General features: G+C 43.0%; 1 protein-coding gene across 2 annotated transcripts in view; it reads right to left on the bottom strand.

The window, feature by feature from the left end:
- Positions 1-264: 264 nt before the first annotated feature.
- tbc1d9b (TBC1 domain family member 9b) overlaps positions 265-15,011 on the bottom strand; it is a 46,411-nt gene continuing 31,664 nt past the window's right edge. Inside the window, exons 18-23 of one of the 2 annotated variants that reach the window (XM_084332529.1) lie at positions 13,005-13,070; positions 12,327-12,395; positions 10,428-10,481; positions 7,813-7,863; positions 4,410-4,507; positions 265-2,716 (exon numbers count right to left, since the gene is read on the bottom strand). In XM_084332529.1, the coding sequence (XP_084188655.1) occupies positions 2,081-2,716; positions 4,410-4,507; positions 7,813-7,863; positions 10,428-10,481; positions 12,327-12,395; positions 13,005-13,070 (974 nt within the window). In that variant the 3' untranslated portion in view covers positions 265-2,080. The remainder of the gene's footprint in view (positions 2,717-4,409; positions 4,508-7,812; positions 7,864-10,427; positions 10,482-12,326; positions 12,396-13,004; positions 13,071-15,011) is intronic. The other variant, XM_084332530.1, reaches the window with a different exon arrangement.

The following is a 15,011-nucleotide window of genomic DNA, read 5'->3' as shown; positions in this document are numbered from 1 at the left end:
CTAGGGTTGTGCTACTTGGTAGATGCACAAGAGGCCAAGCTAACGCCACCGCTTTACTTGTTTTGTCTTGTGAAGGTCAAGTCCAGGAGATCAATAGAAGACAGCGCCAGCACCTAATCTACTGATTCTCCACTCACTCACCGGACACTGCAGTCAGTCACTCTCACACACACACACACGCACACACACACACACACACACACACACACACACACACACACACACACACACACACACACACACACACACACACGGATGCAGTCTGCGACACAGCCTTTCAGATATACAAACTTGAGATGTGAGGGGCAGAACAGGGAAGAAGCGCAAGGGGCTGTTTCTGGCCAAATGCATGCAAAAGTGACTATTCATCATAGCGGGCGTTACGTAACTGCACAGAAGTGGCCTTGTGCAAAACATCATTGTCGTTAGTAAACAACATACTTTTTAAAATGGAACAAATCAATTGTGTGTTTAAAATGTTAACAAAATAATGAGCGATCCCGGTGTTGTGAGCGTTTTGAGAAGGTTACACTGTTTTCCTAATGGCTTTGTGTGAATATAGACTTATTATTGTCACTGCACAGCCCAACTAGTTAAAGCTTAAAAATATATAAAATACAAAGAATGATATGCAGCAACATTTTACAGGGGCTTATTAAGCACTACTCAAAACAACAGAAAGCATATTTAATGCCTCTAAAAAAAAGTGTTTTTGATACTGAAATGGCAATGGAATTAATCTAGGTAAGGTATCATCCATTTGGGCAAAAAAAAAACGAATTACATCTAAACATCAGGAAATAATAAAATATATGCTTGAGACACTTGTTGACAGAATCGAGTCAGTGATCCGCACACACTGTTACGTTCTGTGCGGAAGGAGGGTTAATTGTGTATTAAAGGAATCACCTGATAAAGGATTCCTGATGTAAATCAGGTGCGCTCGGCACGTAATTTAAACAAAAATCGGAGACAGCGTCGTCCACGGACGCTCTTGCCATTCTGTTATCGACTTTGTAACCATCACTCGCTGAAAAGCAAGTCACCGGTTTGCTCTTCAATGCGACCACAGCGGCAGAATATATCGGTCACATCTGCTTTGAAGAAAACAAGGAAATTGTGTGAATTGAACTATTTGATGGTTAGCGTAATTCTAGATAGAATGCCACACATGTCTCCAGAGATGGCGAGGTGTCTCCAGAGATGGCGGGGTGTCTCCAGAGATGACAGGGTGTCTCCAGAAGGTGGCGAGGAATCTGCACGTGACGTACTGAGCAAACGTTGCGAACGGAGCCTAATTAGAAACAAACGGCTGATGCGTCACCCAAAGGCCATGCTCCTCTCTGGGCAGCAGTTGGTGACCGTTCGCATGGTGTGAAGAATCTCCACGTATATCTCTAGACTCACCAGTTATATAGACTCGGAGCATGTTACTCAAGAGGTAGTATCACTAATAGAATTTAGATTTTTTTTTTTTTTTTTAAGTATCAAGACTTCTCTAAAAACAGAAAAAAAGGAAATCTCCCAAATGGAGCATTGAGGCTAGTTGAGTATTATCTAGACCGTTTTGTAAGGCAGGGCTTTTGTTCTGCAGTTCTCCAGCCTGACCATACCACCAACCTCACATTAAAAAGGCTTTTTCTCCCATTATTTCCGATTGTGGTCCGCAGAGTGCTCAAAAAGCAACGTTAAAAAGGGCACACTGATAAAAGATACATTAATACGTCAAATGCATATATGTTCATAAAATATCGAGAAAATGATGGACATTCTACAGTACAACATACGTGCCTTATTACAGGGACTCCTCCGGAAAGAGCCACGAGTTCCAAACTGACCCATAGGCAAACGTAGTTTTCCTTATGCAAATGTGTAGTATATATACATATTTTCTTTAGTATAGGCATGTCTGTTTCTGTCAAATAAAAAGGACAAAACGGAGTAGTAAGTTCCATAGTTCCCAATAAATGTAGGTGTGAAGCCAAGCTTGACAGTTACTCAAGACGATGAAGGGTGATGATTAATATGAGACACGGTTGGTTTCAGAGGGGATGAGTGGGGAGGATTTCCAGGACCTCTCTCAGATAGAATGCTGAGACAGCTCATAGTCGCTGGATGAGCTAATCTGCCTCTCCACCCCCCTTTGAGCCTTGCAGGCAGCCATTTTTACCTGAATGTCACTTTTCTTCTCAAAGTAGTCCACTAAGGCGGGCTCGGTGAGCAGCGAGGCCAGCACCTGCTCGAAGGTGATGGACCAATCACCGTCTAGCACGCTGCCCCTCCTCTGGTCGCCACAGCCAATAAGGACCGTGTCGTCGGCTATGTCCTCGCACTGCAGCGAGCCGGCACTCACCATGGAGTAGGAGGACACCGAGGTGTCGTCTTTGGCCTCCTCGTCGGACGTCTGCTGGGGCGGCGTCTCCAGCTGGGCCTCGGCCAACGCCTTGCAGACCTGGGACTGTCCCGGGCCTCCTTCCCCGTTGGAGTCCTCTTTTTCGGACTCGGAGTTGGGGACCGCCGGGGCGGGGCCCTGGGCAGCTGGGGCCTGAGCGTTGGCGTCTGGTTTCTTGGAGCCGTTGTTGGTGAACTTCTTGCCCACCTCTCCGATGCGCAGCAGCAGGCTGGCCACAGTGGCGATGGCGTGGTACAACTCCTGCTCCAGAGGGTCCTCACTGAACATGTTGTACAGGGTCTTGCACAGCTCGATGAACTGTTCCTGGAGAGAGACAGCAAGGGAATCACTCACCATCTAAGACCAAGTTCCTTGGCTTATTCAGAAACGTCTTGATCGACAGATGTGCAAAGGACAAGCTTAGACTCGCTTGCAAGTTTGTGCCATTAACCAACTTCTGTACCTGGGACTGTTCCAATCTTTGAGTGACAACGTATGATCATTACATTTATATAGTGCTTTTCTAGACACTCAAAGCGCTCCCACAATGTAGGTGGAAATTGCCTCCTTCACCACCACTGGGCTACACAGGCTCAATGGCTGCCATACACAGGGATTGATATCAGCCAATTAAGGGGGGGGGGGGGGTGATTAGGTGGCCTTGATGTCGGAGACCTGATTGGGAATGTGGCCAGGAACGTCGGGGAACCCCCTTACTCTTTGTCATAGGCGCCCTGGGTTCTTTAACAGCCAAATTCAGTCAGGATCTTGGTTTAGCGTCTCATGCGAAGGACGGCACTCGCAGCTGTACGGTGTCCCCATCCCCATCGCCTGTAGCTGTTCCGCAACCGTTCCTACTTCCGGGGTAGGCCTGATTGGCCCCGACAGGCACGTGACCCGCCGCGGCCACGCCCCGCGGCAGCCCCAGGAGCAAGCGCGCTACTGCTGGAGTTCGCTTCGCCTTTCACATCGCTGCCGTTGGCGAAAGCAGACAAATGAATGACTAATTCGGTCAGAAATAACGTTAGTAAGCACTGCTTATATGCTTATTATGTCTGCGGGGTACAGTAACCGTTTCTCCTGGTACATTCTGAAGAGCACACCGCTGTATGTTGGAGAACCAGCGGTCTTCCTCACTCGAGTGAGACTGGCGCCGTGCACAGCTCAGCCCTGTGAGACGCTTATGTCTGCGGGGTACAGTAAACATTTCTCCCGGTACATTCTGAAGAGCACACCGCTGTATGTTGGAGAACCGAAAACAGGATGAGAGGCGAGAGCTTTGGTTTCGCTGTGTATCATTTAATCATTTAACATTTGAAAGGCATACATTGTTGTCATACAGAAGTACAGAATACTTTTATCCAAAATGCTTAGTGCACGGCTTTAGTCTCACTCGAGTGAGGAAGACCGCTGGTTCTCAAACATACAGCGGTGTGCTCTTCAGAATGTACCGGGAGAAACGTTTACTGTACCCCGCAGACATAAGCGTCTCACAGGGCTGAGCTGTGCACGGCGCCAGTCTCACTCGAGTGAGGAAGACCGCTGGTTCTCCAACATACAGCGGTGTGCTCTTCAGAATGTACCGGGAGAAACGTTTACTGTACCCCGCAGACATAATAAGCATATAAGCAGTGCTTACTAACGTTATTTCTGACCGAATTAGTCATTAATTTGTCTGTTTTCGCCAACGGCAGCGATGTGAAAGGCGAAGCGAACTCCAGCAGTAGCGCGCTTGCTCCTGGGGCTGCCGCGGGGCGTGGCCGCGGCGGGTCACGTGCCTGTCGGGGCCAATCAGGCCTACCCCGGAAGTAGGAACGGTTGCGGAACAGCTACAGGCGTCCCCATCACCATAACAGGGGCATTATTACTGACAAATCCAGAGGACAGAGTGCTACCTGCTGGACAACAAGTCTGGAGCTCTATCCATGTAGCCGCGCTGTTGGCCAATATATAGTTATCCGTATTCTTTGGTGTGATATAGTAATACTACAACATGTCTAATCACTTCCTTTAGTACCTGGTTCATCCTGGGAAGGTCTTTGATGGTTTCTTTCTTTGGCTCCTTCTCTTTGGCCCACATCCGCAGGTAATACTTGTAGTCTTTCACTTTCTCCTCTGAAAACACAGAAACACAGATAGAGTGGCGAGTTGTCAAGAGTATGTGGTTACCGGCTTCAAGTATGCCACAACAACAGCCCGGTATAGTAAGACTCCACAAGGTGATGCTGGCTTCATCCAGAAGAGGGCACCATTTCCCCCAGAAAACAAGAAAACAAACAACAACAAAAAATACATTAAACAGATTGTGCATGTCAGGGTACTATACACAATGAATTAAGCTGGTTGTCTTTTCCTTATGTCATCTTATGTGATGATAAATAATGGGGGGGGGGGTCGATACAGCAATATATATACTGTATATTTATTTTTTGCTCTACAATCCCATTTTACTGCAAGACAAATTATTGGAGTGAGGTAAACAGCCTGCAAACATTATCTTATTAGATAAAACAGATGATTCATATATTTCTGTTGCAGATGTTGACAATATATACATATATATATTACATATTATATTATTAATATATTACAATATTGTGACTCTAGTATTGTGAGGCCTCTGATGATTCCCACCCCTAATAAACATGTTTTGATCCAATGTGGGTGTTTGTTAGGTCAATATCAAGTGTACGGTGGAGAGGCAGTACCAAAAAATAAGCCCCCGATGGGTCTTGTTCCACTCTTGAGAACACCCCAGTTCAATTAAAAACAAGGCATCAGCAATTATACCTTGTACAAACCCCATTTCATTATTAACAGCCCACACACAATCTAAATCAAAGAAGATTAGAATAGAGGGAAGATTATACAGGAATTAAATCACTGTAACCTTTCATCCATTGTATCCATAATATAAATGTTTTTTATAATTCTCTATGGGGAGCTCAAGTCTTTTCTGACTGAATATGAAACCACCAGGAGGTGACATGATGACCTTAGCTCAGCGTACGTATGGGGAAATACACTTGAAGTTGACATAGCTGACAACGTTCAATCTGAACTGGCTAAATCTGCCTTTTGTTTTGATGCAACAGCTTCCTGGAATGCTCTTCAACTCACTCTAAAAATCAATACCCCACTCAAAACCTCCCTACCTCAGTATGTAACAGTTTTTAATTCTTTATCTTTATTTTCTCTTTATTTGTCCTACTTGTGCAAATGTATTTTTCTATCCCTTTTATATAGATCTGAAATGTTTGTATTTGTAATCGACGTCATTGCAAATGAGGGTAAAACCTCAATGTCCTTTTCAAGAATAAATAAAAGGTTTCAATTAATAACATTTATTTGCCGTCTTATTAAATTATAGTAAAGTCAACTAATGGTGTTCATAGTTTCTAGCTATTCTTGTGATTTGCACTCCCATATTGGATGTGTACGGAAGTGTATTGCTGCCACACCAGAAACAGAAAAAATATATCGGTTATAACGTGATAACTTATTGTTTTAACACATTCAGGGCCATTCGATTTCCCCATCCTGTTCTAGCAAGGCCAGGTTTTCATTACATAGTTTGATTTCACTGTGTGTCACCTTATTTGTAGAGCTAAATCTATATTTTATATTATAGCTATGGATACAATACCATGGTCATTTGACAGTAACTATCTTCCGTTCAAGATGCAAAAAAGAATATATTTTTTGTCATGAATACGTTCACGCGTTATCCTGTGGTGAATATAAGTATAATTTCGGAATGATCTGGGCTAATTCCTGGGAGGCTGGCTATAGGGCGCAACGTGAATTCTACTAAAACCATTGGCGTTTCGTCCCTGGACACGCTACTATTTTCAAATCAAATGCATATGATAGGTATTATGTTTCATCATGAATGCAAGTCAAGTCAAGTCAAGAATTGTATTTGTCATGGCATACAAGTATACAAAAGTCTTGCCCGCAACGATTGTGCATAATATAATAAGAATATACCGTAATTCCTCTAATAGTAACCCCGGCTTGTATTTGTTTCAACTGTAGCGGGTACCAGGCTTGTATTAGGAGGAGGCCTGTATAAGAGGGAGGCCTATATTTAAAATTTTCAAACGGATCATAATGAATAAATCAACATTTTGTGTCAGTTTGAACCCAGTAAAATGTACTGGGTTCATTTATTGAAACCAAGTACTGTATGAAATAGTAAACAGTGCAATTACAGGTGGTCACTGGTCATTTCAACGTTTTCAAAGTGAAATCAAGTAACTAGCTCAGTATGCAGCTCAGTATATTAGTAACCCGGCTTGTATTAGGAGGCCGGCTTATAATTGCTTAGCTCAAGAGCGCACCCGGCCATTAATAGAGACCCGGCTTGTATTTGAGATCCGGTTACTATTAGAGGAATTACGGTAATAAGAATCCAATAGAACGACATTGTGCAATAATACAAGTAATCAAAGTAGGGCATATCGGTATATGTACATGAGTTTTTACAGAGCATGGTAGGACATGCTAGGTCCTGTGATACTATACTATTCTTAAAGTGACCTTTCCTTTTTTAAAGTGACCATAAGTGTGAGCGTGTGCAGCATGAGTGTGTGTGCTCATGTTAAAGTGGCTGCTAGTGTGTGAGCGTGTCCAATGTGTGCTTGTGTGTGGAGAGTTCAGTGTTCAAGGCTCTGATGGCCTGGGGGAAGAAGCTGAGCCGAAATCTCTGTCTTAGTTGCTGGTGTTCGCAGGCGTTTGCCTGACCGCAGCAGCTTGAACAGGCTGTTGTTGGGGTGGTGAGGGTCTTTCATTATTCGGCAGGCTCTGGATTTGCACCTCTTGTTATATAGGACGGGGTGGTTTCTGATTAATTGATTGCCAATAACGGCATTCGTTATTACCACAACACACGCCGATCAGAGGGATGGGTATGAAAACCATGCACGATCAAGCTTAAATTGACGTCAGATTGTCCTTACCTGTGGTCGGTGGTATTCCAAAAAGAATATTCCAATTATTTGATCGGCATCTGGTCCATCCTATGCCCATCTGGTCCACGACATAACCCACCACAACATATGGATCAGGGGGCCCGAAAACGATTCAATGCGATCTAGTGAAGCCCTAGGTTTCCCATTACTAAAAAAGAGCGCCCGGAACGGTTTAAACGTAGCACCCGGTCTGGAACAGGGTTTACTGCCTACTAGCAGGATATGGCCGGTACTGCACCTTCGGAGTCCCAGTATGCCTTTTAACGGCAACATACAGGTCCCCGACATTGAATAGTTGGTCGCGAAAGTGTTAACATAAAATGTTTCACATTATAACATGATAAGTTGGTATCACGTTATAACGCGAAACGTTTTATGTTAAAACAATAAGTTTTCACGTTATAACGTGATACTGATATTTTTTTTTCTGTTTCCTTGGAGGTTTACCTTTCTTCTCCTCACCGTCTCCAGCCTCACCAGCTTCTCTCGCTTCGTCTCCTGCAGGCAGGGATAACAGCATCACCACCATCATCAACAACACAGTGACACCACTTGGAAACACCCAGACCAGTGTACATGGTGCCAAGTAGAGAAGGGGGACGATGGGGGTGGATAGTACTACTGTACGGCGACGAGACTTGGTGAGTTTGTTACTTGAATAGAGTTTATTACTACTAGTAAGAATCTGTCATGCAACTTCAAGCAGAACAGGTGGGTGAGCCAAGAAAACCTACAGCTTCTAAAACGCAGACACTATGCAGACACACAGAGTTAAGTCATTATAGGGACGGTAGATATCAGGTCAAAGCAAGAAGCTGTGTACAGTAGAGCCCAACCAATATGGACCGATATTGGTTTATCACCGATATATTGGTATAGGTGTTCATGTTAGATATCCCGCTGTTTGATTAGCCGCCTTAAAAGGGCTCTAGCGGGCAATCTTGTTAAGCTAGCGCGAATATATTGTTATATTAAACTTGCAGTACAAATAGGTTACTTTAGCCTTTCTTATAATATACACATACATAGCCACGCACACATATATACAGTATTCATATTCACAATGAATCTTGTTCAACTGTAAAATACCACACCTCCAGTATATGTTTGTCACAAGTCTTTGAGAACTAAGTTTGAGGGATCCTTGCTAAAGATTTGTCTGAACATCGGCCAATATATCAACATCGGAATTGTTTTACACAAACATTGGTATCGGACTCAAAAATCCAGTATTGGTCGGGCTCTAGTGTTCAGCACACCACGAGCACAAGGTACTGAAGAGGAAATGAGAGGGGGGGAAGGGAGACTACAAAGAATGTTTTGATCAAGAGATTTAAGTTAGTATCATTACAGTCAACATCTATTCTACACTATTGTTATAAAAAAATCACTATGGTTATCCTCATTAAGAATGATGTACATTATAACACTTCTTGTATTTTCATGTAATGCATCACAGCATTTTATGTTGAATATGATTTCTATTAATTTTGTATCACTGATTAGTCTTGCAACTTTGATCTTTGATGGGAGGTATCATCAAGCCTTTTCTGGACTCTATCCTCTCCTGCACTATGTCCAATCTTTCAAAAACATTTACGGTAGTCTCTTTTCATCATATGTGCAAATAAATGAAAATGACACCAATAGGTTTCGGTGGGCTACTCTCTGTTTAGTAAGGCTTTTATCAGCTTTGTGGCTACTGCTATGATCCATTATGGTCCATATACTGATTTTAAAGACTAATGACAGGATTCAATATAACTTGACAAAAAGACACCAAACACAACTAGACGTCATGCCATTGAGTTTGCACAAGCCATGTCTCACAACAAATCTAAATCCTGCTCTATGTTTTATATGCTCTTCCGAAAAATATAACGCACATCCTCCGTTTGTTGGTGCTGAGCCAAACTGTAAAAACAGTAATACATAAGAACAAAGCGGGGCTCGCAACTCACTTGTAGTTCCAGGGTGATTTTAATAAACAAAACAGGCAGTAGATGCAACGTTTCGACCTTACCGGTGCTTGAGGAAGACCGGTAAGGTCGAAAACGTTGCATCTACTGCCCGTTTTGTTTATTAAAATCACCCTGGAACTACAAGTGAGTTGCAAGCCCCGCTTTGTTCCTATGTTTTATATGCTCAATAGGGGTGTAACGGTACACAGAAGCCACAGTTCGGTACGTACCTCGGTATTGGGGTCACGGTTCGGTGCGAGTTCGGTACAACAGAAAAAAAAAATGTATAATAATAATTATTAATATAATTCAATTTTTTTCTCTTTTTCTTTTAATTTATATATTATATTTAAGATAATTAAATGGAATAATTTTTTATAGGAAAAGTATGTTTCTTTTTATTTTATTTTATCAGCTGTGCCTGTGTGTCCGGCAATGTATGGGGCTGCGGCACTGCAGATTTACCCTACTCGAGTCCGGCGGGGGAGAATGTTGGTGTGTTTCTTTCCATTGGTTTCATTTGGTTAACATTATTGGGCGAACAAGAAAACGAAAGAAAACTATAAAATTGTAATGACCCTGCAGCTGTTCCAATGTAAATGTGCCTTCCTCTGAAGTCGGACTCGGTGTGCTCGGCCACACGCGCTGTTCTCGCACGGATCTCGCGAGTGCCTGCATGTGCGACTGGTGTGTTTGCGCTGTGAGGCGTATTCTTCGTACAGCTGCACGTACCGCACCGTGACGGCCGTACCGTAAATTCACGGGGCGAATACACGTACCGTTACACCCCTAATGCTCAATCGCTCTCATTGTAACATAAGAACAGTGGGTTTTAATCTATAAACGTCTAATTTTAGTATAGATATATAATATAGATTAGAAGCTAAGTATAGCTTGTACTCGGATGACAATACATTAGTCTCTCCAATAACCCGCATGGCTACGCTTTCACCACTGACATTACACACCGACATCTAACCCCTCACCAAACCAGCTGTGTGCTTCTGTCCTCCTAAGCCTCTCATCTACAACAACCTTACCCACGACAAGAGGCCACTCAGTTGATCAAAAGCAATCTTTGAGCCACAGAAAGAGACAAACCTGAAGTCACTTCCTGCTGCACTAGGAAGTCCAAATGAGACAGGAAAGGAGATTCTGGAGTGGCAGGGTGGAAGAATGGAATGGAAAGGAGGACAGAGCGAGAGAGAGAGAGAGACATTTAGACAGTTGGCCGACAAGAAGGGAAAGAGAAAAAGACCATATGAGGAAGATGAGACCATTGTGCTGGTAGGAGTCCAGTAGTTTTCCTATGCACAGGAACATGCCAAGGGACTAGGACACTGGGATGCAACACATGTTAGTTATACATATCACACTTATTTTGTGTGTGAGAATGAATGAATGAATGAATGACATTTTATTTCCGTGTCATGTCCGACGACCCATCCCTTACGGGATTATAAAACACAAAAAACAACAATTGAACATAACAATCACTTCCCAAGGTTTCTAAGCTACACCGTGCACACCATCAGAGGTCAAAGTAAATGCATCACATATATGTTCTTTTCTTGTGCGTTTATCCCAAGCTCTCTAAATATTCTGCAAGTGCAAATACCCTGTAATAAAAAAATCCATTTTAATCCATCTGCATCACTAAACCACATTAACTCAAGGTTTTTACACCTGTCAAAATTACTTTTGATGCAACTCATAATATAGTGGACAATAAAATGAAACTCATTCTCATGTGTATGTGTAATAATGCAGGATCTTATAAGACAAATGCTATGTTGTAAAACTCTGTAACAACCTTCAGTGCTTATGGCATGTCGGAGGTGCTGCAGCAGACAGCCATCAACATCATCACAGTAAAGAGCGGCTCATTGATCGTCATCGAACACACTCTGGGCTATCACAGCATTTATAAAATCACTAGCATATATTATCTGAATGGATATTATATAAAATATACCCTGCAGAGTGTGTGGTGTGTTTTTTTACCCTGTGGAGTGTGTGCTGTGTGTGTACCCTGCAGAGTGTGTGGTGTGTTTTTACCCTGCGGAGTGTGTGCTGTGTTCTTACCCTGCAGAGTGTGTGGTGTGTTCTTACCCTGCAGAGTGTGTGGTGTGTTCTTACCCTGCAGAGTGTGTGGTGTGTTCTTACCCTGCAGAGTGTGTGGTGTGTTCTTACCCTGCAGAGTGTGTGGTGTGTTCTTACCCTGCAGAGTGTGTGGTGTGTGTACCCTGCAGAGTGTGTGGTGTGTTCTTACCCTGCAGAGTGTGTGGTGTGTTCTTACCCTGCAGAGTGTGTGGTGTGTTCTTACCTTGCAGAGTGTGTGGTGTGTTCTTACCCTGCAGAGTGTGTGGTGTGTTCTTACCTTGCAGAGTGTGTGGTGTGTTCTTACCCTGCAGAGTGTGTGGTGTGTTCTTACCTTGCAGAGTGTGTGGTGTGTTCTTACCCTGCAGAGTGTGTGCTGTGTTCTTACCCTGCAGAGTGTGTGGTGTGTTCTTACCCTGCAGAGTGTGTGGTGTGTTCTTACCCTGCAGTGTGTGGTGTGTGTACCCTGCAGAGTGTGTGGTGTGTGTACCCTGCAGAGTGTGTGGTGTGTGTACCCTGCAGAGTGTGTGGTGTGGTCTTACCCTGCAGAGTGTGCGGTGTGTGTACCCTGCAGAGTGTGTGGTGTGTTCTTACCCTGCAGAGTGTGTGGTGTGTTCTTACCCTGCAGAGTGTGTGGTGTGTTCTTACCCTGCGGAGTGTGCTGTGTGTGTACCCTGCAGTGTGTGGTGTGTTCTTACCCTGCAGAGTGTGCTGTGTGTGTACCCTGCAGTGTGTGGTGTGTTCTTACCCTGCAGAGTGTGCTGTGTGTGCACCATGCAGAGTGTGTGGTGTGTGTACCCTGCAGTGTGTGCCGAGGTGTGTACCGTGAAGAGTGTGTACTGTGTGTGTGTACCCTGCAGCGTGTGTACTCTGCAGAGTGTGTACTGTGTGTGTGTGTACCCTGACTGTCGTCATCAGTGAAGAACTGTGTTGCCTCCAACGCAGACTCTGCCTCCTCCGGACATAAGGCTACAAGATAAAATATATTGGTTTTTAAACACAAATACAAACAAATATCGTAAACAGCGGCAACACTTAAATAAATATTATTGACACGAGTTGAACTGAACATGCATCACTGGTTCCCTATTTTGTAATTTTGGAAAGATGTGCCTGCAATATAAGCCAATAAATGGGTGTTACAAAGCACAGCCCAATGACCATAATAACTAATACAAGACACAATGAAGTCAAAGTCAGCTTTATTGTCACCTCTTGTAATGTGCAAAGCCTGCTTTGATGTGGTAATAATATATAAATTGTTATCGTTAATATTCTAATTTAATTAGAATTTGTCTCATTTCAACCTCTTCATATTCTAATGATATTCTTAGGCCCTAGTGTCTACGAATGTGTGCGTGCGTGCATACAAACACGGACATGGACACACCCAGCAAGGGTCACAAGAGTGTTAGCAGACTTCTGCTATCTCGTTTCCTTTGCATTTGCTGATGCTCCTTATTCTGTTGCTGTGTTTATCAACAGAATGAGCCGAGAGCAGACTGATGCCGACTAGCCAATAACAACAACAGCCTGCTGGAAATCAATACATACAAAAAGTGTGTCTAATCTTCCTACCTGGTGGTAAGTGGAGTTTGTACAACAGCTTGAGTTTTTCAGTCATATCCCCGTGGTACATCCCACCTACAGGGAGACAAGACTGTAATTAACGTCAACACTTTAAATAAACAATTACCATGACAAACCCAACCCCTGCCACAAGAGGTCATCCAGTTCCACACGCAACACAACTAGACTTCACAGCACTGCTATTCCAAGTCGCAGGGCAAAGTCCAGGGCCCTCATTTATCAATTTTTCTTAGAAAGTATTCTATTTTCATACGTAAGCACAGCATTTAGAATGTGTGCACGCACAAAAAAAACGGGATTTATCAACCGTGCGTACACAGGTCCTACGCTCCTCCGTGTTGATAAATACCTCTTTGTTCTACCGTCAATGCTCGTGCATGATTATCCATATATGGTCATGAAAGTGATGAAACACCCCCCATGGGATGTGAAATAATGGACTGACCCGAGCGGAACTCTGAGAAACTTCACGGGAGATTGTTCACTGAGGCTCTGCCGAACCAAGAAGACACAACGCGTGTTATGGGATAAATAAAAGGCTGACTTGTAAACGGTGATGTCAGATATCAACGGCTCCCTAAGACCATTGCTGCAATTCTGCCTGGACAGCTCAAAATACTAATAAAGACCGTTCGTTGACCACTGTTTGGCGTTGGTGGTTTGATTGATTGATTGATTGAAAAGTTTATTAACAGATTGCAGAATGGGTACAGTAGCCTACAGTACAGCTCAATACACACAATTGTTAAGGGGATGCAGACCAGAGAAAGATGTTTGTCTTGTTTACATCAGGGTCCCCCCCTGTTGTTGTCGGTATTAGCCTAATAATACAGACAACAAAATAGATGCCTCTAAAAATCATATACTATTAGGTAGCCTATATGAATTACATATAATAGCAGCCATAGCCTACATTATGCAACAGTAACTTGCGCATACCAGTGTATGCGACGGACCAGTGTATACCTTATATCATATCATATTCATATAATAGTTTACTCTGAGTCTATCAGCATACCAGCATGTAATACGTTCCGAGTGTGTATCTACCTCAACTCCTTATTAAATTTGCGCATAGATTGCAGAAATACGGGAACGTTTTGATTTATATTAAAAGGCTTTGACATTGTAAAACTAAATACATGGAATTCTGTAAGCATAATACAAGTCATATCACCCACACGATATATGCTCTGTGTCCAGAGCATGTATGCTTTTCATTCATTTAAGACACATTATTGTAAGGGTTTTGTAATACACATACACCCTGGTCTCATTGCAATGCGTTTTTTATTCTTTCTTATACAGTAGGAAGGGGAAGAACACTATATCGTGGGTGTTCATATGACTTGTATTCTGCTTACAGCTTCGAAATTCCACTTGTTTCGTTTAACGTAAAGCCTTTTAAATATAATCAAAACGTTCCCGTGTTTCTGCGGTCTGTGCGCAAAATAATAACAAGTTGAGTTACGCGGAGCGCAGTCAGTCAGTACACCCTGTATATTCCGATAACGCTATATAAACCATGCTGCATTCATTCGGAGATAAAGACCCATTATTCCAAATGCTATTTATAGGGTTTTGACCATAATTACACTACTGTTGCTATTTTACAATGAACTATAATGAATTACGGTTCATACAGAACATGCCAGTGTTGAAACTAATGCACAGAAGCTTATTTCCTTGTTGTAATAATATATTCTACCAACGGGCGCCAACTACGCATGGTCCGACCTGTGCTTAAATATACGCACAAAGTCAAGCACAAGTTCAAATTGATAAATCCCACACTTTGCTTAGAAATGATCGTACGCACGGGTTACGCACATATCTGTGCGTACGCCACGTTGATAAATGAGGGCCCAGGTCTTGTACTTGTACAACTTGTACTTATTATAGAAGTGAGATACAATATGTTACGTATACATTCTGTTGTAGTAAAAAAAAATTAAGCAGGATTCCTACAAGTTTTCCATGGTAGAATAATGAATT

Source organism: Notolepis coatsorum, assembly GCF_963971535.1.
Source record: "Notolepis coatsorum genome assembly, chromosome: 16".
Classification (NCBI taxonomy): domain Eukaryota; kingdom Metazoa; phylum Chordata; class Actinopteri; order Aulopiformes; family Paralepididae; genus Notolepis; species Notolepis coatsorum.
Note: the sequence above shows the minus strand (reverse complement) of the source record. Positions and strands in the feature narration are given on the sequence as shown.